Genomic DNA, 24,128 nt, shown 5'->3' on the forward strand with positions numbered 1-24,128 from the left:
TGCAACTAATTCATAGCTTTTGTTTGGGGGGGCCAACGGGGACTGAGGATTTTCTTTAAATACAGACATCTAATTTTACAGTTTAAAAAACAACATAGTTCATCCATTTTACTGGTCAGTGGCGTGATAACTCTCAGCAACATTTTGCAGCCAGATGTATTTCTTAGCATTAAGGCTATCCTCAGTAAGTTTGTTTCTCTACCAAACTGTTCATTTTCAAGATCGTTCAGTAATGTACTGAGTAATACTAATCTTACTGTTATTTTTTGCCCTTTCATTTCTTGTATTTTATCTTTTCTTGAATTCATGTCCTCTTTCTGTCCTGTTCCACAACAATTAGTTTCAGAGTCTAGCTAAGTGAAACTGTTGAAAAGATTTGGACATGTGAATATTTAATATCCAATTACTTATACACGAGTAGGATCATGTCTTTAAGATAAATAGACATTTGTCAATTTGACTGAAGCTGGCCAGTGGGTTAAATGTCTCTGAAGTGGGAGAGAGAGACGTGGTGGAACATAACCTTTCCTTCCTGGACATAATGTGAAAGTTTAATTTTCTTAGGAAATAAAGGTAAAATACTTCTTAATTTGGTAATGGCTTCTTGTCTGCATGAAGTATACTGTAAGATAATCTCTTGGATTCAGAAGCATCAGAGACCTCTGGAGCCTGTAGTCAAGTTATGCCTTCCCCTTTGATTCTGGCATCCCTTGTTTTGTATATGGAATAGTATTTGTTTTCTCCATCTTCCTGCCTGAGAGCTGGAATTCACTGTTCTCTCTCCTGAACTGAGATGCAATTGTCCCTACTTTCACTGTAATTCAAGAATACTGTTTCACATTATCTTCTTTAGAAATAATTCTAAAGATGTAATTAAAATCAAAATTAGTTCTTGGACACTGAACATAAGAGGACTTTTTACTTATAAGGTTCGCAATCTAAATATTTCCTTTTCAAACAAATCATCCTTACTCTGACTCTCCTTCTGTGTTCAAGTTAGTATTTTCCCTTATGACATTAGTCTCCTGATGCTTATAGCTTCCCTTTAACCTTAACAATTGTGAAGTTTTTTTTACTTTTTCAGTTTTTGTCAGCCAACTGACTCACTGCCTTACACCACATGGATAGTTATTTGCCAGGACAACTATGTTGCCAAGGCAACTTCCCATTGACAAGAGTTGTGCTCATTAAGACTTTATTTTGGCAGGCAATTATATTCCAGTGGCATAACACTGAAGTCAGTGACCTCTTATTGTTTATCCTCTGCTAACTGCAATCTGAAGTAACATAAAACTGACAGACAAGAAGGTAAGAATGTTAGTCAGAAAAAGTTTATCTTCAACTATAACTTTTTGTACAGACTTGAACATACACAAGGGTTATATGCTTTTGAGTACCTATTTTTCTGACCTTAAAAAGCACTCATTCATATTTACATAACTTCTCTGGTTTTCTCCTAGGAAGGAAGGAATCTAAATGCTATTTGTAGAATTACAATAATGTGTATATACAATTGGTATTCTTGTTGATTATCAAGGTCTAGTTTATTAATTCCAATTTTAATTTTAATTTTTAGTGGGAGACAGGGCTCCCAGTCTCCTCATGCAAACAAATTAAGCAGATCCACTGTCTTGCTGTACATTCTGATCCCAAACTGTGATGTACAGTTATATATCCTCATCTTCCCCCTGTACTGCTCTGTATGCTTTGCCTTGGTAAACAAGGTTTTAATACAAACAAGCAACAAGAATAAAAGCAACCAAACTAAAACAAACAAGAACCAACCAACACCCCCCCAAAAAAAACTCCAATGAAAAAAGTTAACTTCCTCCCTCTATCAAACAGAAAAAATCAACTATGTACTTTAGCCAGCCCATCACCTTTCCTAATAGTGATCTTAGCCATATCATTTAATACTTCTCATCTGCTTAATCCTTTGCTTATTTTCACATCCTTTCTTTTCATTACAGGAAGAATCAATCTTGGCACTGCCTGTGTCCCTGCTCAGATTCTGTAGTACCTACAGAAAAGGTTAGGGAACATGGGGACTGAGAATTAGGTTGCCTGTATAGTGACATTTACCCGAACTCTGAGGAATAAGCAGTAGTACTAGCAATTATAAAACTTAAAGTTAATGCCTGTAGTAGGTGCTTGAATATGACTGCAGGAAAATTGAAGTGATCATCTGCCATGCCTTTGGATGGGTTTGCATATTACTCACGAATACATTGACATTAAAAGTCTGTTGAACCTGAAATTCCAAGATTTCTACTTTCTGGTCTTCCAACCTGTGAACTCACTGTTAACAGAATCACAGAATCACAGAATGGCCTGGGTTCAAAAGGACCTCAAAGATCATCTTTTTTCAACCCCATTGCTATGTGCAGGGTCACCAACCATCAGACCAGGCTGCCCAGAGCCACATCCAGCCTGGCCTTGAATGCCTTCAGGGATGAGGCATCCACAGCCTCCTTGGGCAACCTGTTCCAGTGTGTCACCACCCTCTGTGTGAAAAACCTCCTCATAATGTATAACGTAAACCTTTTTTGTCTCAGTTTAAGACCATTCCCCCTTGTCCTGTCACTATCCACCCTCGTAAACAGTCTTTCCCCTCCTGTTTATACACTCCCATCAAATACTAGAAGGCCACAATGGGGTCTCCCCAGCCCAGTTCCCTCACCCTTTCTTCATTGGTGAGGTGCTCCAGCCCCCTGATCATCTCAGTGGCCCTCCTCTGGACCCATTCCAAGAGCTCCATGCTTTTCTTGTGCTGGGGGCCCCAGACCTGGAAGCAGTACTCCAGATGGGACCTCACAAGAGCCAAGTAGAGGGGGACAATCGCCTCCCTCTCCTTGCTGGCCATCCCTTTTTTAATACAGCCCGGGATATAGTTGACCTTCCAGACTGCAAGTGCACACTGTTGCCTCATGTCCAGCTTCTCATTTAACAAGATCCCCAAGTCCATCTCTGCAGGGCTGCTCTCAAGGAGATCTTCCCCCAGTTTATATAAATACCTGGGATCGCCCTGGCCCAAGTGCAACACCTTGCACTTGGCCTTGTTTAATCTCATTAGGTTCACATGGGCCCACTTCTCCTGCCTGTCCAGTAAGAGTAAGGGTGGGGTTTAGTTTGACACGTGAATGTAAAAATATAGATATCTTACTGTAAGTTTGTGTGTGTAGTGCTGTATCAGGTATCAAAGATTCCATGTTAGTGCAAAGAGACCTAGTGAATAAAGACAGGGAAGCTTAGGGAAAGCTTTCCAATGGCTTAGAATGGCTGGTCAACTAAATCTCTTTTTAGGCTCCTTTGAGTGTATTGACCAGATCTTCATTACCTGTATAGCTTAAACATATATCATGTTTGCAGATATTTAATCTGAAACAGGGAAACTCTCCGAGTTTCTGAAAGAAAAAAAAAAAAGGGAGTTAATATTCCTTTCATATCACTTGGGGACTGGCTGGACATTGATTGGTGGATGGTGAGCTTGTGCATCACAAGTTTTGTGTCTGCATGTATATGTATGTATGTGTATATATATTTATTAGTATTTTTTCATCTTTTCTGTCTTAGCAAATATTTTTGTGAGTGAGCAAACAGCTGCATGCTGCTTAGTTAAACCCCCAGATATACACAGAGAAGCATTCACTTTTTTTTTTATTCAACTTCCTAAGACAGTCTCTGGTGCTATTGAAATAGATAACATTTTTTCTGTGGCTAAACAGAAGTTAATTGCACATGCAGAATGGATAAGATGGAGTATTTTCTCTTCTGTGTAACTTAAAGGATGTGAGTAATTTCATTGACTTCATTTGAGCAAGTAATGAATTTAGGTAATTAAGCATGTACTTTAAAGTGATCTATTGATCAGGATCTTGATGCATTTTATAGGCTGATAATCAAATGCTAGATATAGTCTAGAAAATAGTTTGTTTTCCTTCTTTCCTACTTTGAAGTAGTTTTTCTTTTTCTGTAGGAAAATTTTAGTAATGGTTTTTTATTTAAAAAGTCTGAAAAAAATTATGTTTTTATACAAGAAAAGAGAAAATTGTCTCTCTCACGTATGCTTTATATGCTTTTTAATTTTGTTCATATTTTACATTCTATAAACATTGGTGTCCATAATACTTTTCTGTATTTTATAAGATAGATTTAGAATCATAGAATCACCAAGGTTGGAAAAGACCCACAGGTTCACCCAGTCCAACCATCCACCCATCACCGTTTGTTCTCATTAAACCATGTCCCTCAACACAACGTCCAAACGTTCCTTGAACACCTACAGGGTCGGTGACTCCACCAGCTCCCCGGGCAGCCCATTCCAGTTGGTGGTATGGTAGTAGTTGAACCTGCCCACCAACGTTCAGTTAGATTTTGTTGCTGTGAGACATGTGGCAGCACAGGGGCAGTCTGACAAAATGGCGCCTGGCGTGAAATTGAATTCAACCATGTGGAAGAAATCTGCCAGTTTAGAGTTTCATGTGCGCGGCATGCAGGCTCTTGTTCATCGCTGGAAAAAATGCATAACTAATCTTGGTGGCTGTTGAAAAGCAGTGCTTTGTAGCTGAGAACTTGCTCTATCAAATAGTGTAATTTGCGCTCTCTTGTAGTTTCCATGCAAAGGAATAGGAGGCATTACTTTTGGAACAACCTACAATAGACAAGCTGATGAATGTGGGTTATATAAGTGGCTAGTGAGGTGCATTTAAAGATTGTCTGAACAATCCTAAGGGCCCTAAGGTTTGTGATAAGTTGCACAGTGTCCACTTATAGACAAGGCACTAATGACTCTAGTGAGCAGGACTCAGTACTGGGACTAGCACTGTTCAGTATCTTCATTATTGACCTGTGTGCTTGGCTGGAGTGCACCCTCAGTAAGTTCATAGGTGATACAAAATGAAGAGGCATGGCTGGTATGCCACAGCTTGGGCTGCCATGGAAAGGGAAGGTGGCAAGCCTGAGAATGGTATGTAGAGGGATCTCACCAAGTTCAGCAAGCGGAAATTCAAAGTCCTGCATCTGGAGAGTAATAGCTCAGGTACCTCTACACAGTGGGGGCTGGTGAGCTGGAAAGCAACTTTGCTGAGACTGGTGAACGCCAGGCTTACAATGAGTCAGCAAGGCACCTTTGCAGCAAAAAAAAAACCAACAAAACCAAACCTACAGTATCCTGGGCTGCATAAAGAGGAGCGTTGTAACCTGTTCTGGTTCAGTTACACATGGCTTACCTCAGTGAAATTCTTAGTGTCTGTTTAACATACTGTGGTTTTTCTAACTGCCAGCTCAACAGTGTGAAACTGGAATGTGACAGTCAGAGGCTTCTTCATTTTTTGCTATGCAGAATGGCAATTCTGTAAGCCAAATAACGGCTTCAGTAATAAGTAACTGCAAGTTTGTCTTCAGGGGCTTTGTTTGTATTAAACTCACTCACTATTGATGAAAAGTACCTTTGATGAAGCATGAAAAGCACCCAATCTGATGAGTGCTGTCAGCTGTGTGGTTTTTGCAGCCACGTGTCCTTACAGCAGAGTTAGGAAGCTTCCTTTTACTGTTTGCTTTAAAAAGAAATGTACTGCTAGACCTTAAATGCATTTGAAAAAAAAAAAACAAATCAGAGTCAGTGTAAGCTTTGCTTTATGCAAAACAAGAGAAAAATAGAAAAATTGCCAATTTAATTGCAGGGTTTTCAGTTTGAGTTGATTCAGTTTAAGTTATGATTTTCTTTTTTACCCTTTCTGCTATTTGGTACTATTAAAATAAATAAATAAATAGATAAAAAAGGCTAACACTCCATTCCATTACAAGCATTGTTACCTGAAACTTCTTTAAGTTCAGTGGTTCTGGCTTTCACTGGTGGTCTTTATGTTCTTTAAACAGGAGAGTTAATGGACACAATTCTGTTGCATTCTGTTGCCCTTCCAATTCTTGAAGGGCGCATATAAACAGGAGGGGGAATGGCTGTTGATGGGGGTGGATAGTGATAGGAGAATGGGGAATGATTTTAAACTGAGGCAGGGGAGGTTTAGGTTAGATATTAGGAGGAAGTTTTTCACCCAGAGGGTGGTGACACATTGAAACAGGTTGCCCAAGGAGGCTGTGAATGCCCCATCCCTGGAGGCATTCAAGGCCAGGCTGGATGTGGCTCTGGGCAGCCTGGTCTGGTGGTTGGTGACCCTGCACATAGCAGGGGGGTTGAAACTCGATGATCATTGTGGTCCTTTTCAACCCGGGCCATTCTGTGATTCTATTTGTGCTTACATTACTGTATTGGATGCAGAGACTCTCTTCAATAGGTGCTGTGTAAGTAATTCAGAACTCCCAGGGGAAGAAGCCAGAGTGCAAAAGGAACTTTGCACAGATCCTGCAGCAGAGAATGGAACTGCTTGTTCTTCCCCCAGAATCGTTTCCTTGCTCAGCTTTACTTCCATGCCTTGACACTTGTTACAAGTTGTTCAGCATTTTAAAACAGTAACCTAATTTTCTCAAGTGCCTGATGTTAGTACCTGGTTGTTGGTCCATAGCTGCCCTACCCAGGTACTGACGTTTCTAGAAGTGAACGCTAGCAGCTAAACAGTGATCAATGTTTCATTTTTTCCCCTTTTGTTTCTGATGGGTTGTTATTAAAACCTGAACAACTGTAAAATAATATGAACACATTGCGCGGTTCTCTGGTTCCTTCTTCTAAGTTTATTAAAGCATCCAAAGCTGACGTATAGTTGGTGTAGGCTGCCTTAATATAGGACTGTCTGATGTTTCTAAATTGCATAAAACTTAGGAATTTTAAATCAAATCAGAAATGTTTATGAAGAGCTGAACAGAAGTGCAGGCATTTTGTTACATCTGAAAATGAACAACATAATTTGAAATAATACAGAATATGATTTATATTATTGTGCATGATAAATTTCTGAATAGCAAAACTCCGTGCAGGTAAGGAACAAAATAAATTACTATAAGATAGGATTGTGAAATTCAGAAATAAATCTATGGTTGATGCCACTTTTGAAAACAGGCAGCCTCACTACCATATGTAAAATAATTAGCACATATTAATGTACTAATCAGCTACAGATGACAGAACATTAGACTACACTGAAGATAGTAGGATGAAGTACATAGATCAACCTGCACTGCCTCGAAGCAGAATATTTTAGTTTCAAAGCTTCTCAGCAGCCAGCACAGAAAATCTGTTAAGCTTTCAAAATACTTTTTAACTCCTTTTCTCCATGTATGACATGTTACCTACACTCAAATGCAACTTCTTGTAAGAAATGACAAACCAGTACTTCACGTATACAGTAACATCCAGTAAAAATAGTTTATTTATAGTAGGATGGGTACTCGTGGTGGGATTATGAAATATATAATTACTGTTTATTTCTGGGACGCACAACATTATTAGAAATATGTGAAATATTAAGTCCTTGTCTTCTTTCTTCTTTGTCACTGCTACGCTTTTGCTCCGTGTAATGACTGCTGCTTCTTTAATATTCTGGCCTTTCTTGTTTTGCTGATAAATGACAGTCCTGTGCTTTGCTCTGCTGCTTGGATTGCCCTTGACTGTCTATGCTGGGAGCTTTTCTGCCCTTTCTTCCAGTCTCACAGGGTTTGTTCCCCCCCCCCCCCCCCCCCTCCTTTTTTTTTTCTTTCTTTCAACTTCTCCATCCTATTCATGGGTGATCTGAGGCTTTCCTTATAGCTTCACTGTCAGCTTTATGCTGATGATATGCATATCCACTTGTTTTTATTTCTGACCTGACTCCCTTCGTTAAGATACGTATTTCAGAGTGCCTGTATGACAGTTCTCCCAAGATAGCTGATGGCAATTACTGATACCAAGAATTCTTTCTTTTTCCTTTTCTTTATCAAAGCACTTAGTTTTCTTATTTTGTAACTTTTCATAGTAGATCTTGTGCTGGATTTTTTTTTGTTCATCTTTTTTTTTTCTTGCATTCTCCAAGCTACTTTCTACTTCTGCTTCCCCACACAATTAAAAACAAAAACATAAACAATAACAGTTCTTATCTAATATGAAGAGTATGAACTTCTCATACAAAGAGTATGAATTTCTTTAAATAAGGTAGAATGATTATTCCAGTTGCTTTTTTCCTCACTTGAACCAGATGGGATGCACCAGAGGGTGCTAAGGGAGCTGGCAGAGGTGACTGCCAGGCTGCTTTCTACCATTTATCAGTGGTCCGGTCAACTGGAGAGGCCCTGGGTAACTGGAGACTTGCTAATGTGACTCCCATCTATAAGGATTGTAAGACGGGTCTAGTGGACTACAGGCCTGTCAGCTTGACATCGGTGCCAGGGAAGGTACAGGATAGATCATCTTGAGTGTGATCACACAGCATGGAAAGCCCTTCAGAGGGATCTAGGCAGGCTGCATGGCTGGACTGAGGATGATAGGATGAAGTTCAAGACCAAGTGCTGGGTCCTGCACTTTGGCTACAACAACTCCTTGCAGTGTTACAAGCTTGGGGCTGCATGGCTAAAAAGCTGTGTTAGAGGAAAAGGATCTCAGGATGTTAGATGTCAACCAGCTGAATATGAGCCAGCATTTGCCGAGGTGGCCAAGAAAGCCAGTGGCATCCTGACTTGTACAAGAAATAGTGCAGCCAGCAGGAGCAGGGAGGTGATCATGCCTCTGTACTCAACACTGGTGTGGCTGCACTTTGAGTGCTGTGTTCAGTTTTGGGCCCCTCAGTACAAGAAAGACATTGAGGCCCTGCAGTGTGTCCAGAAAAGGGCAACAAAGCTGTGAAGGGTCTGAAGCAGAGGTCTGAAGATAGGGAGAATCTTGAGAGAACTGGGATGGTTCAATCTGGAAAAGAGGCTCAATGGAGACCTTACTGCTCTCTACAACTGCCTGAAAAGAGGTTGTGGTGAGGAGGGGACTTGGCCTCTTCTTCTAGGTAACAGTGAGAGGATGAGAGGTAATGGCCTCAGGTTGTGCCAGAGGAGGTTCAGGTTGGATATTAGGAAGGATTTTTTCTCAGCAAGAGTGGCATTGGAAAAGGCTGTGTCCAATGAGGTGGTGGAATCACTGTCCCTGGAATTGTTTAAGGAAAAGGTAGATGCAGCACTGAGGGCCATGGCTTAGTGGGCAATATTGGTGGTAGGTGGAGAGTTGGACTACGTGATCTTACCTTAATGATTCTATTATTTTATTCTGTGTTTCAAGAATTAATTATTAAAATAAGAACAAAAACAAAACAAAAAAGCCCACCCCACTATTTCAAAGTGAATGTAAATCTGTGCTAAATTTTGGATGGGTTTTGCCTAATTCAGATTAATACTTTTATATCTGAAAATGAAATAATGCTAAATATGCTACAATGTGTTACTGAATATGAAGAAGTTCTAAAATAAAGCTAATGTACCATCAGTTATGATTAGTAGTTTTCAAGTTAAATCTAACTTTTATCTGTCATCTGAACTTTCTTGAGTATGCATTATTCCACTAAATATTTACCACCTTTACTAGTTAAGATACACTTCAAAACAACACAAAAAAGTCCTATGTAGGAGTTGGCAGTTTCACACTGGTTCAAAAAGTAAGTTGTCCTTCTGATGATTCAGATCTATGAACAGGATACAGAATGTACACTCGAAAGTACAGGTTGTGAAATATTTCATCATCTTAGTGACTATTCTGATTAAATGCACAGATCAGTAATTACTAGTAGTATCAGCTCATTCTAAAGGAATCAATTTGTTTCTAATATCTCTAAGCTTTTCTTTTAAAAATTTGCCCATTCTGTTCATCTACTTGGAACAATATGTCTATGTAAGAATATTCATTTCCGTCCTATACATAACACTGTTGGCTGCACATTTTCACCATGCGCATATTAAAGCAGTTAAGAAACTTGTGTATGGGAGGCAGTGAGTAAGATTCATTTCAGATAGCTCAGTTGTCATCAACAATGTTCTGTAGGGTAGTAATATCTTCCAGTGAGGCTAAAAATCAAAATAAAGCTGTGTGAAGCACTCAAGATAAAATAAAATGTCTGAATCACAACTTCAGCATAATTGCTGTTCTGTGATAGTTGTTTTCATGACTTTGTAAACAGTGACATAGTTTATGAATAAATTAAAGATTGCTGTTGTGGAAACCATATATTTTAAAGACAGTGACATCTGCTACTGCTGTTTTTGAAAGCCACAACACTGGTGATGATTGAAGGAAGATGAATTTCAATACAAATTGGAAGGAGGTGGATTAAAAAAAAAGACTTTATTAAGTTGTATTAAATAAATTTTATTGTAAAAACCAGAATAAGTTTCTTAGTACATATTAACCGTGATGCTTGAGAAGTACAAAGTTTAGAGTTCATGTGTTGAGGTAGAAGTTGGACTGTGCATTGCCAATAGCACAAGTTGTTACTCATGTGTGTTGACAGAGGTTGCTAAAAATGCTTTTAGGAACATAATTTGAAGATGACTTGTGACCCTGTGACTTTTTTTAAAAAATACGTAGTTTGCTCCAAAAGTAATGCCTCCTGTTTATTTGCATGAAAGCTACAACAGATAGGAAGAGTTCAATAACACTGTTTGATGTAGCAAAATCTCAGTTACAAAACACTATTTTAGCATAGCTACCACCAGTAGCTGTACATTTTCTCCAGCAGTAAACAAGAGCCTGCATGTCACACTCAAAAATACCTGCAGCAGTGGAGGTGACCCATTGTTGCAGTTTCCACTGCTGTAATGCACCATGCTGTGCTCACATCAGCTGTTCAGTCTCCTTAAATGTTCAGCAAGTGTCAGTGAAAGTCAGTGGGTGCAATTTTTTTCCTCATGGAGAAGTTCAGTGCTACATCTTTGCTTCATATGCATTTCCATGCCTGGTGCCATTTTGTCAGACACCCCCTCTGCTGCCATCTGTTGCACAACAACAACATGTAATGGAATACTGGTAGGAAGGTTCAACCTCTTCCTACCATAACACCAACATCTACCTCTGAAATTTTTGGCCAACATCATAAAGTAGGAGGCATTACTTTTGGAGTAGAAGTATTTTGACCATATTGTCTCCTAATGGAGACATGCAATTCAAAGGCATTGCCTTGGGTAGTTTGTAACCACCCAAATGGTGGGAACATTGCATTGAAGGATTAAAATTAAATCTCGTCTGAAGCAAAATCTAAGGCTAAATAGAGTGTGAAGTAAGACACAAACCCAAATCCAAGCTATTCTTCATCTTTATTCTCATAAATTGGCATCCTAAGTTAAATTGTCTTGAAACACTTGCTATTAACAAGGACAAAAATCTCATATTTTGGTGTATGTAGTGATGTTCTTTATCTGGTTTTTATGATACCATCAGGTATTCAAAGTACTTTGAGGCATTTGTGTGGAGGAAAATTGTGAAGTTATTTTCCATATATAAACTAGTTACAAATTCCATGTACTTTTTAAAAATATAAATGCATCTTATCTAAAAAACATGCAGGTGGTTATGCTTCATTTTTGCTAATTTATTCTTTTGGTGAAATGAGTGTGTTTGTGAATGCCATCACCCTTATTCAGTATACTTCAGTTCATTTTCCATCGAAATTTGCATTGGAAAGATTTTATATTAATGCTTTTCAATTCAAGTGCTGTAGCATCCACTAAGGAAGCTGTAGTGCCAGTATTTCTAAGGACAACGTATGTTGTTGAAACTGATTGATTGTGTTAATCTAATCAAGCTGTCAAAGCAGTCCTTCTTACAACATTCTTCTTCATAAATCCATTAAGTATTTGAACTAGTAAGCCTTTTTATGCCATTTCCTCAGCAGAAAGTAAGCACAGATGAGTCAAAGTGAAAAGGGTTTAGAAATGAGAATGGCAAGCTGATATGAGAAAGGAAAACCCATATCCTACCAGTTGCTCATCAACAATACTTAAAATACAGTTTGTTAATGTATAGCTGATACTTTAAAAGACCCAATGTACAAATTTTTGTACAATTTTTTTTTAATACTGAATTTCTGTCAAGGAAATTTTCTCACATTTTTCTTCTTTGAGAATAGATGAATATTAGTGATTAGTACAAAATCCACTTTATCTACCTGCGTGATTATCTTTCAGACTGCAGATTAAATCATGTTTTAAAACAGAGGTCCATTATAAACTTCTGGTTTTGGTGCATTTTTCTACTGACTACATCTGAGTTTTTCTTAATGGGTGTTCAGCAAGAATTGCAGTAAACTTTCATATTTCAAAATATCTAGAAAATAATAACAGCACAGAACAGAACTATCTATGAGTTACCCAAAATTGTCTTTTGTTTTTTTTTCCATTATGAAGGAACTTAGTTTTTTATTATGTATGTAGGAGAGTAATTTAGTTGCTTTTAAATGTGCATAGAGATTCTATTCTGTTTTCCTTTGTTTTGTATCTCAACTGAAGATTATAATTTTCTAATGTAAGAAGTGGAAAGTGTTTATATTAACATTTAGTTTCTAACTTGAGGAATGATGCTGAAGTCATCAGAAGACATCTGTGAATTGTTCCTGTATGCTCTATCTGTATTTCTGGTACATAAGTGTTATATATTTAATTGTTAACATGTAGTTATTTAGTATCTTCGCAAGCCATCAGTAAAAGAAGGGGAATAACACCATAAGAAAGCTTGCAGCTGATAATAGGTTATTCAGAATAAGCATGGGAGTGAACTTGTGACGCAAGAAGAGCAGAAAGACACTCTGAGATGGTGTAACAGGGATAAAATGTCACTTGAAATTTCCATTCATGCAAGTGTAAAGTGGCAAAAATTTGAGGAGAAAGGGGAAATCCTATTTTTGAACTTAATAATTAGCCATGAACTTGATGTCCCTGCTTGGGAACAAGAATGAAGTTATAATGCTTTTATGAAAATGTCAGAAAAGCGAATGAAAGAAGCTTAATTTTGATGGTATGGTTCCATGGTATTCCTACAGAGCAGGATTGAGATTGGAGGAAATCTAGAATTGATAAAAGTTAAGAATAGTTTTTTTTCTGGGAGCAGTAACATAACCCAGGACTTGGGTAGAACATAACCCAGATCTGGGATTAAAAAAAAAAAGGTAAGGAGGAATAATACAGAGCAAATATACAAAATGTGGGTGGCATAAGGAGAAGCTGATTCACAGTTAAAGGAAATCATCATGAAAAGGAAACTAAGACATGTCAGGTTAGAACTTCAGATGAAACTTTTTTATGCATCACACAATGTAATTGTGGAACACTTTGTTGCAAGACTCTGTGGGTCCAGAATTTTACAGGGATGTAAGAAGTGGCTTTTAAGGCCAATCTGTCATTAGATAATAAGCAGATTCTGACGTATGGCTCAAGAAATCTCTGTGCTAAGATTCTGGAAGATGGAAAAATGTTGCATAAAACTTACACCTCCCTCAGTTTTAGTGATGACTTTCAAAGATAAGTTATTCAACCTAGAGATGCTTTTTGAGTACCCATACTGGACCACTGAAGCTGTGTAGACAACATTTGGATACTTTCCACATAATAATATTTAGCAAGTTTTTCCAAAACTAATTGAATGCTAATAAAATGTCTTAGATATATCATACAGGAGTTCCATAGATAGTTCCATGCAGAATTTCCATAGATTGCCCTAGAGAGAAGTGGGATAACTCTGGAAAAATTCGACTGAAAAAAAAAATACTATTTTTAACAATTTTCAGCAGGCTCCAAGTGATGCAGAGATGTGTTTTTTTCATACATTTGTAGTCAGAATGTTTCATATTACATTTGATATATCTAAAATTATACGAAGAAATTTAAAATGGACATGCAGAAGTAGGCAGCATTTTCTCCTTTGCCATATTTAGCAACTTTTCACGTTGAAAATGAAGGCTTTCTGTCAATTTGTACATTTAGCCAAACATAAAATGTTTGTTTGCTGCATACCAATATCCATATTTTCATGTAAATCTTTTTGTTTTTGTTTTTGCAGTAAAAACAATATCTAAAACATCCCACCTCTAGTTTTTTCAAACATTTTTTGTCTGCTCTTCATTTCATGCACATTTTATTTCAGCACTTGACAATGTAACCCAGTAGGGAAATTAAACTTCCTTGTTTAGTCACCAAATACATGAGGAGAGCTGGCCTCTTGGTTCAGTCTGTTTCAGCAGGTTACTGACAAAGAAGTTGGAGAATTGAACGGTAGAGATAAAAATCAGTACAAATATTTAACATAAAATCTGGTTTATGTTATAGGCAAATGACGTCTTTTCCAATTAAGTCAAGAAAGCCTTTAATTAGGTAAACAATTATTCATCAGAAGTGGGGGGAGGAGTTGCGGGGAGGATTATAATGGATTGTCCTTTTCATGAGAGTAAGCTCTTATTCAGAAGAGATACTTTATTTCAGGAGTTAGGATTGCTCACAGAAGCAATGGCTTCTGTTCCTCTGTATCTGTTTCACTGGTCACTTTTCCTGGTCTCAAGCAAACATTAGATTTGGCCTTCAGCTTCCAATAATCTAGTTTTCATTATTGATGTCTTACACAGTTCTGCATTCTCACAAGTTAGATCTTGGAAGCATTTTATTCTTCACAAAGCATTAATGTCAATCCTAAATATATTTATGTAGCACATATATTTGGAAATATGTATTCTTTTAATTTCTAACTTGACAGCATTCTTCAGACTTCCTCAGAACACTGTGGAAAGGACTTCCATAGCATTCAACCTAATAGCCTAATATTATTCCTTTGGCAAAGAGTGGGAGAAGAAAATGCAAAGAGTAGGAGACATTTGTTCTCTTGTTTTTGAATAAAATGGCGTCGTGGTTCGGCCTGGTTTCTGTGACAAGGGGTCAGAGGGACCCACCCATGGATCCACACCCTGGGGGGTGGGGGAAGGGAAAGGTGGGGTGATAGACCTAGACAAGAAAAACAGCGACAACAAGCTAAAGGAAAAATACTTAGCTTACTAAATATATTAGTGGAATGTGAGATAATACAATACAATACAATATGATTGAAATTGAAACTAATAAATACAATAAAATGTGTGAGAGAGTTTCCAAAACTAAAGTCCTTACTCTAATGCTATAGGCAAAATGGCCAAGGAGGAAAAAATGGCCGTCTTGTTGCTCCCAGTCCATTTTATCTTTCCCTCCAAATGGAAAATGGAAATGGAAAAATTGATTCTTCTGGGAGTTGTAGTTCAGTCTTCTCTTCTGAGACCAAGAGACCAGAACTCATAAAGTATATTGACAGTCTGTGGAAGTGTATCATTCAACTCCCAGTGCACTGCACAATGTTATGATGTGGAGTACCAATGAAAAACCATGAAACCATGACAAGTGGTTTAAATAAAACAGTAATGTTAACATTTTTTTTTTTTTTTTCCCTAAAGAACTTTCATCTTATTCAGCCACAGGACCATAGAATGGCTTGGTTTGGAAGGGGCCTTAAAGACCATCTGCTTCCAGCACTCCTGCCATAGAAAGGAACACCTCCCACAAACCAGGTTGCCCAAAGCCCCCTCCAGCCCAGCCTTGAATGCTTCCAGGGTGGGACACCCACAGCTTCTCTGGGCCTCAAGAGCCTCACAGAGAAGAATTTATTCTTTAAAACAATATTGAATTTGTTTTTCTTCTAGTCTATTCTTTTGTGAAGAATTAAATACTGGCATTATTAGGTTCTTTATCATATTACCAAGCGTAGGTCATTAACAGAAAATTATAGAGAGGTAGAATCATGCATAGGTGCTTTTATTTTAGAAAAAATTAGTCTCCATAAAGGTAACTTTTAAATTCCTCATTTTGATATTAAAATGTAATGAGAATGTTTTGTATGTGTTTTTTTTTTTTTAAGAGTTATTTGAGTTTATATTTGCATGATTTAAGCTATTCCCTCCCTATTTTTTTATCATCTTAGCCTTTTCCAGAATCATCAAATTGTTGCTCTAATTTTTTTGTCCTGGTTTTATTTCCAAAAATTCTGCTGGTAGAAAAGTAGACTTTCTGGAATTGAATCTTCATTAAATATTTTACTAAGCAGTACCATATTATATTTTTCACTTTTATTCTTTTTGTGCTTCACTGGTTGCAGGAATGCAAATAAATACTGGTATATTCAGAAAACTCTTTGTATTTAGTCAGTGTTTGGGAAGTATGAAGTTGTTATGAACATCTGGTATTGTGCATCCTGAAGAATTCTTGACTATACCACATGGTTAACTACAACTTTAGTCTCACACTAAGAGCTGAAATTGATGCCCAGAAGTTCACTGATGTTGTGTAAAAGCAGCATGTCAACAGTGCTGAAAGGACTTTAGTTCAGCAAGCGTGTGTCTTTCTGGAGTCTACTTTTGGTAGAACCAAGTTGTTTGGGGTAATGTTATTTTCTGAAACACTGTGAGCTGCGGGTGCTCTATTGTCTCAGACACTGAGAGGTCTCTGAGCCTTATCGGAAGTAGTCATTTCTGTTGTGGTCCATTTTCACCTGTGATGTGGTTCACATTAACTGCCTTCATGTTCTAATACTTGTTTGTAAGCCTACAATTCGTATATTAGTTAATGTTCTAGTTACTCACTAAAACATAAAAATAAGAAAAAGGTCCCTTTTGTAACTTCTTTTGATGTCTTCCTTCTCTTCCTTGTCTGAGAGTTCTCTACATGAATTACTTAGAAATGATATCACCAGAATTCTATGTACTACATTCTAGCAACATGGAAGACACAATAATTTTAGCTATGTACTTATACTGGGGAAGGCCTTCAGGAGCCTCTGCTCCCGAGTTTTGATCTTTTCACAAGAATGATTGCAAAATACAGAAGAAAAAGACATTTAAAACATTCCTACTGGAAAATTTGCTGTCTGTGTCACTGGATCACCATATCTCCGGAAGGCAGTGTCATCAGCTGAGTCACTCCACAGTGCTGAGATGTCAGTTCACGTTCTATAAACAGTGTTCAGAAGCCCACTTCACTTGCCACGTTAATCCTTTATCCCTAAGAAGGGACACAAACATTGCTTCTTTGGATAGGAGTTTGATACTGGCAGATATTTTGCAGCAGAGAGATTTCACTGTATTCCTGTTTGCTCTATAACAGACTGCAGAATGTAGTGCTTATTGATATCATCTGCTTCTGGTTAAATAATAAAAGGTGTTTAGCAGTATACAACACCATCTTTTCTCTTGGTTCTTAATGGAAAAGCATAGAAATTTAAATAGACTCACAGGCAAGGAAGATGTTTTTTACTAAAATGTTAATTGATGGAAAGAAATTGGATTATCTTAGTGAATATAAGGAAGCGGATAAACAGTTCATAGAATGAGTGGACTTACAAGCTAGTATGAACTTAAAAGAGAATCGTAGAATAGTTTGGGCTGGGGGGGACCTTTAAGATCATGTGGTTCCGACCCCCTCCTATAGGCAGGGACATCTCCCTCTGGACCAGGTTGCTCAGAGTCCCATCCAGGCTGGCCTTGAACGTCTCTGGAATGTCCAGAAAGAGAATGTTCTTAGGATAGGTGCAGATACTGTTTGCTGAACTTCATGATGTCTTTGTGGCATTCAGCCGCTCTTATATCTGATAGAGTTATGCAAGACTGTGGTGATTTCTCAGTATCATTATGAAAGTAAATGATCGAAATTTAGGAGAAAGAAGTCATAGAAATAACTCTTTTAGAGGAAAAATACTGTTTTATAGCTGGTTAGAAAATGTTTTTTGTTCTAACTAGCCATTGAAATGCAGATTTTACTGAAATGTATTATGGCACATTTATTACTCAAAATCACCAATATACTTGAGCTAGAAAGATGCACTTCTGTTCTTCCTGTTAAAGCACAGATTACTGTCATGGTTTAGTGCTGATGATGTATTTTAAATTAAAAAATAAAAAGCAACCAAACCTTTACCCTAGTCAGCACTAAAAAGCAGTGGTAAATTATGAATGACAATTCAGTTTCCTGCCTGTGCTGTCAGATAGCTTTGTAGATGCAGTAGTCTAGATTCTGGATGCATAAAATCAGAGATTTCACACCGGGCTAAACCCTGTGTTTCTGTTAAAGCAATACGCACAACACTAACAGTACAGAGGAGACAGACTGAGCTACCAAGAGATTCTGCTTAGAACACTGACATTCATTTTTTGACTGTATCTCTTGTTTTCTTCCCTTTATTGTATTGAGCAAGAACAATTCTGTGCTTAGATTCTTGCGTCAATAACATTAGAAGAGTTTAATGAGAAATGCACATAAATAAGTAAATAAGTAAATGTACATTAATAGATGAGAACTGAGTATTAATAGATGAGACATACTGGATTGAAATTCTGAATCTTTCTCATTAGTAGAATAATTATTCCGCCCATTCCTTTCTTCTGACGAATGGAATACATCTGCTGTTGGTTACGTCTATTATTAATTGTATTGTTTATATCAATTCTAAATACTTTATTAACCTGTTCCATGCTCTATTTAGTATATTATTCTGGAGGTATGTTTTTTAGCATTTGCACAAGCATTTATTTATTTTTGTCGTGCTTACATTCCTCTGCAGGAGTGTGAAAGAATGCGTTCAGCTGTGTCAGATGAAGCTCATTGCTATGCTAACTGCACGACTGTACTCCTTTAGGAGGGCATTCAATCCTTGGCATTCATTCCCTCACACTGATGTGATAACAGAATAAAGGAGCTTTACAGCTGATTGAAGTCAAGTAGTAGGGCCATTGTAAAGGCTCACAAGAAGATTACTGATGAATACTATTACTGCTGGAGGCTGGACTAGCAATGTGTACGTCCAGGCTTTCTAACAGAGAACGAATAACAAAAGTATGTGCTAATAATTATGAATTAGCTATGCCCTGTTCTTTTAGAGGGAAAGTGGTGATGTGTGTCTGACTTCAGTGTGCTAAGAACTGTATGATAAATGTTTACCAAGCTCTGTGAATGATTCAATTTATTGTAAGTGGTAGTAGGAATTGTGACTGTAGTATTCACTTAGCTTTGGATACCAGAATAAATAAAAATTGGGCATAATGTTCTGTCTCAGTCTGGAGTCAAGAGGTGTTTTAATACTTCAGGAAATAATGGAAATCACATTTTCCCCATTTTTAAACTGCAGTATCTTCCTTTTTCTTAGACAGGAGACAGATTGAAGACTTTGAATTTATTCCAGTATATCAAACATTCTTTGCTTATAAAATGAGCAGATGGCTGAGATAAAATCACAGACTCTTCCAGGGTTTAGTTTGGCTGAACTTTTTTGAAACTAAAATACTTCAGTTTTCTGATTGTCTTTTCTTGCAGAGAGAGAGTATAAATGTCAAATACCAAGCCTTACTGTCATTTGTTTTCTACTATCCTAAGTGGTGACAGAAATAGAAGATACAAGAACTTAGTGGGAATTCTTTTGTGAGCAAGAGGGTAGGTCTTACCTGCCTCTACTACCTTTAAAAGTTTACTGGATACTCAGAAGGGGGAGGTGAGTTAACACTCTTCTTTCATTTTGAAAGCATTGAAAAAAAGTATCTTAAAATTATCTGAAGTCTGGGTTTTATTAAATAGAAGATAGAATTTTATGACAAATTAAGAGGGAAGTAAAAGGAATTTGTGGGCAACTTTACCTCTGTTCAATGTGTATTTCTAGGACAGGTCTCCTTTCAGGTTTGACTTTGCATTGACAAATAGTATAGTGCAGTTGGAGTGCATCTATGGAAAGAAACTCTTCAATGCAAGCCATGATCGTTTTGCATGTGTGCTGCGCCGTAAAGAAAATATTAATGTACAAGAATGATTGTGAGATGTATTTCAAAATAATGTTTGTGATCCAACCCGAAACCCTGCAGTAACTGTGCCATTAATGTCTTTCTGAGTACTAGCTAGCTTGTCAGCTAGTTTTTTGCCTCTTTTGCCTCCACAAGATTTATTTCATCAAACTCTTTGCTTCCTGAGCATCTCATTGGTCTTTCTGGCTCTGGCTGGCACAGTCCAAAAGTTCTTCCTCATAATTTTTCTTCTACTCTTCTCTGTCATCACTGGAACCTTTCCTTCCTAGGTGTCATCAATTGGTCTTAAGGGAAGCTCTGAAGAGATCTCTGTTCTTCTCCAGAGGGATCCCCTTGACCTCCAGGCATCAGTTTCTTAAAGAAATATAGGTCACACAAACACATACTCTTAAATTGGATCATCTTAAATATCCATGTGATTACTGTACACTGCATTGTACAATTTCAGTATGTCTTCTTTTGTTGTTGATAGATGGCAATAATTAGACTCTGTATGCTGTGATTTTTTTCGTCCTTTATCTGTCTTTGAGAACAATGATGGTAATTCTAGAGATTGTGTTGATACCTTTGAGAGGAAAAGGTATTATGAAAAGTAATAAATGAAAATGATGCCTCCAACCTGCATTTGCTCTGAATTTGTTTGTAATGGAACTTTTATGAAACACAATAAATAGCATTGAAAATGCAAGTTTTATGTAGTGACTTAGGAAATTGTAATACCTAGAATAAGCTAAATAGATATAAAAAGCTATAAAGCAAGTTTTCTTGCATTCTGGGAAGAAAGATGTAGTTTATTTTAGAGTGGAAACATATAATAGTAGATAGAGAGTGCTTGTGATTTTCCTGCTTCTATGTTTGAATACTGTCAGTTGAGTTGTTTTTTCTCTTTTGCAAAAATTTATGGATAAAAATGGCCAGGTGACCTCAACAGTCTGCCATTTTCTTTTCTTTGCATAAATGGGGAACAGATTACTTGAAACTCATTTATAAAATAATAAATAGGGTCAGCCCAATATAAACTACATATTCCAAATATCCTTTAATAATTGTAGGTGAAAAAAAAATGTGTATGTTGTTATTGAATATCTTTTAACAAAATTAAAAGTAACATTTTCATGACAGAGGCCTTTAGTTCTAATAGTCTTCCTATTTGTTAATGCAGTTTTTTTCTTCCAACTAGATATTTTCTTTCTTTGTAGTTACTCATCAAACCTGCAGAAAAGCAGTGTGTTAGAAGGAAAATAAATCAGTCTATCCTTTCCAGAAGGAATAAACAATGTTCATTAGTGATACCTTTTTAAAGCGTAGATCACAGATACAGAAAAGTTGTCTCTTGAGTATGTTTTAGCTTCAGTTTAATGTTTCAGGACAAATTATCTTTAAGTAGTTGATTATAGCTGTTTTATTTTTAAATAATCCAGCATCTGCTTTAAAAAAAAAACACAAAAAAACATTTTCATAATTAAATACTTGTTGAAATTTCTATAAAAATACAGTTTGAAGTACACTTTTGATGCATTATGCCGTGCCACTTTTTGAAATTAAATACTTAAGCATAGTTTAAATGCCTGTGTGATTGTGGTATATATATTTTTTGAAATATCATTTTTCTTCATTTCTCTTTTACTATTTTATATATTATTAATTATTACTTAAAGTAATTATTTTTGTCACCTGCACTGTAGCATTTTATGGAAACTGAAATCTGGTGCTTGAATCCCTGTAGGCTCTCAGTGAGCAGTACGTGGTCACCTCTTAACTTCATGCTTATTTCTATAGTAGCAGCACCTGTCATTTTTCATAAATTAGTATTAATTTGGTTTATAGTTTAAGATTCCAGGGTTGTAGTGGCTTTTCACAGCCTTCTAGGACTAGCCATGCTTTATTGAGATAACAGGAAAAAAAAAACAGTTGTACGAATGTTCTTGATAGAGTACAGCCTCAAAATTATGTGACCAAATACAGATTCTTGAAAGGTGCCCACAATCCATCTTCAGTAGCGTGAAGCTTGCTTTGAAAATTGTGAAACTTTCAGAATCATTCGGTTATTTAACACCATTTCTATCCCAGAACCTGTCCCTGCATCTTGACAGGCGGTTTCCGCATGGCTCTGGGAGCCCCTTCACTGTGTAAATCTTAACTAGGACTGCCGATGCGCTGATTTCTTTCTTTCACAGCTCCTTTTGGAATGCTCAGTGATTGGTTAGAGCACGTTTTTTATAATAGCGCTGTACTGTATCCACTTTGGAATGGTGGTAAGTTTGACAGTGGTAAGTTTTCAACACTAGCCTGGGTAATAACTTTTATGAAACAAGAAATCTTCTATAAGATGATCAATACTGGTCATTGTAGTAACTCTGGGAGTTGGAAGTCAAGAAACAGCAAAGTATGCAAAGGAACTTGGGATGACCCGGCTTTAAGCAACGTGGTTAAGTGGAAGTTGCCTCTGCCTATAGCAGGAACACTGGAACTAGAGAATCCCTTCCAACCCAAACCATTCTGTGAGCTGGGTAAAAAACATTTCAGCTAGGAACTGAATGAAGCTGTATTTGCAGCTTAAATGATGTGTGAGTTATTAAAGCACTTGTACTGGCTTAAACTGATGTTTGAACATACAGCTAGACGTCCTGCTCTCCAACAGAAGTATATTCTACTCACGTTTATAGCCTAAAAGTTCAGAGTAGTTTGTTTTTTTTGCAACATAATAAACTGGAGTTCAGACTCGTCTTCACTGGTATAAACAAAATCATATAGGGAAAATCAGTTTAATTTGAAAAATATTAGGAAGCTGAAGAACAGATACAGTTAAATTATATTTTGATATACATCTATTATTATTTTTGTTCGTAGTTCAGATAGACAATATTCTGATTGATTTCTCTTGTAATTTTCTGGAGGCTGAATTGTTATTTTGCTAAATGTTTGTTTCTGTCGTTTTGTTGATAACATTCATTCTGAAGCCAGGCAACGTAGCTTTTTTTTTTTTTTCCGTGGTTGTTTCCTTACTACTTTTTACAATTTATAAAAAAGATTCTAAGAAAATTAAATGGAAGTGCATTTTTTTGTTCTTTTACTATATTTTTAAGCTGCTATTCTTTATAACTTCTGTAGGCACTTTCACGATGGCATTAATAAATTCAGTTGTGAAATGTTTCTGAAAGTTCTGAGGAGTGTTTAGGAATCTGATGCAATATATAGGGCTTGGGTTGTTTCAGTAGGACTGGGATTTTAGGTTACTTCAAATTTCTCCTAAAGGTTCTGTGTCCTGTACTCACAGAAAGGTTGTAGCTAGGAACTGAGTGAAGCTGTATTTGCAGCTTAAATGATGTCTGAACTATTCAAACACTCATAATGACTTAAACTGATGTTTGAACGTACAGCTTGATGTCCTGCTTTCCAATAGAAGTGTGTTCTAGGCAAGTTTAAATCCACCTCAGTAAGTTAGCCAGCCTGCTGCTGAAGGTTGCCCTACCTCTTCTAGGCAGATGGATGCCATCCCTCTCTAACAGTTTATAATCCTCATGGAAAGTCCCATTGTAATAAAACCCCAAACCCTCACACTGGCACCGGCCATGTAGTCAGGAGTTGATATGCGTTATATGTCTGTTTTTGGCTTTCCTCTTTACTTCCTCTGACAAAACTGAAGAGAAGACAACTCGGGCACCAATGTTCTTCACTTGCACTCCTGGGGCTTTATAGTGTTCTTTGAATCTGACAGTGTTCCAATTTCCAGTGTCAGTCATGCCCACATGAAGGAGCAGTGGTGGACTAGCACTCTCTTGGCAGTGTTCTGGATCTTGGCTCCTGGGAGGCAGCAAACCTCTAGAGTCTCCCTGTCAGACTGGCATCAGTGATTAGTGTATGGTACAGCTGAACTGAAGAGAAGTATGTGTGTTGCTGTCCACTAATTGGACAAGACTCTTCTGGTTCTAGTCAGAACTTCTGGTTTTCAGAGATGAGAGTTATGGCATCAGTGTTATCCTCTAGGGAACCTTGATAAAAGAAATTGCAACAACTCTGCAGGCGTGCTGCCATTCTCACACAAGTCTTTTTTTTTCATGCCTTTAATCAGTGGTACAAATGTGAAAACTGATCATTAGTACAGACTTTGACTTGACTGCTCAGAGTGTTTTAATTTTCAGCAGTTTGAGAAGATTTGAATCAAAGAGCTTCCCTTGGTTCAATGTCCTGAGAGAAATTTAAGTATTAAGAAAGCTATGGCATCCATTGAGCCATCTTAGCATCTTCAGAACAATAATGTTATTAAGAGAAAATATTTTTGTTGGAGCTAATAAACTTGTGCTCAAGTCAGTTACAGTTCCACATTCTGATCAAAATTCAGCAAAGCTACACCCTGTCATCACTGTTGTTCTATTTCTGTAAAAA

General features: G+C 37.2%; 1 protein-coding gene across 5 annotated transcripts in view; it reads left to right on the forward strand.

Moving 5' to 3' along the window:
• TBC1D22A (TBC1 domain family member 22A) overlaps nucleotides 1-24,128 on the forward strand; it is a 155,216-nt gene that overhangs the window by 84,962 nt on the left and 46,126 nt on the right. The window contains exon 12 of one of the 5 annotated variants that reach the window (XM_015275755.4): nucleotides 15,360-16,089. The exons of 3 other annotated variants lie outside the window; for them this stretch is intronic. In XM_015275755.4, coding sequence (XP_015131241.2) covers nucleotides 15,360-15,449 — 90 coding nt within the window. In that variant the 3' untranslated portion in view covers nucleotides 15,450-16,089. Of the gene's footprint in view, nucleotides 1-1,207; nucleotides 1,304-15,359; nucleotides 16,090-24,128 lie in introns of those variants that run through there. One more of the 5 variants, XM_015275756.4, reaches the window with a different exon arrangement.

Source organism: Gallus gallus, chromosome 1 (genome assembly GCF_016699485.2).
Source record: "Gallus gallus isolate bGalGal1 chromosome 1, bGalGal1.mat.broiler.GRCg7b, whole genome shotgun sequence".
NCBI lineage: Eukaryota > Metazoa > Chordata > Aves > Galliformes > Phasianidae > Gallus > Gallus gallus.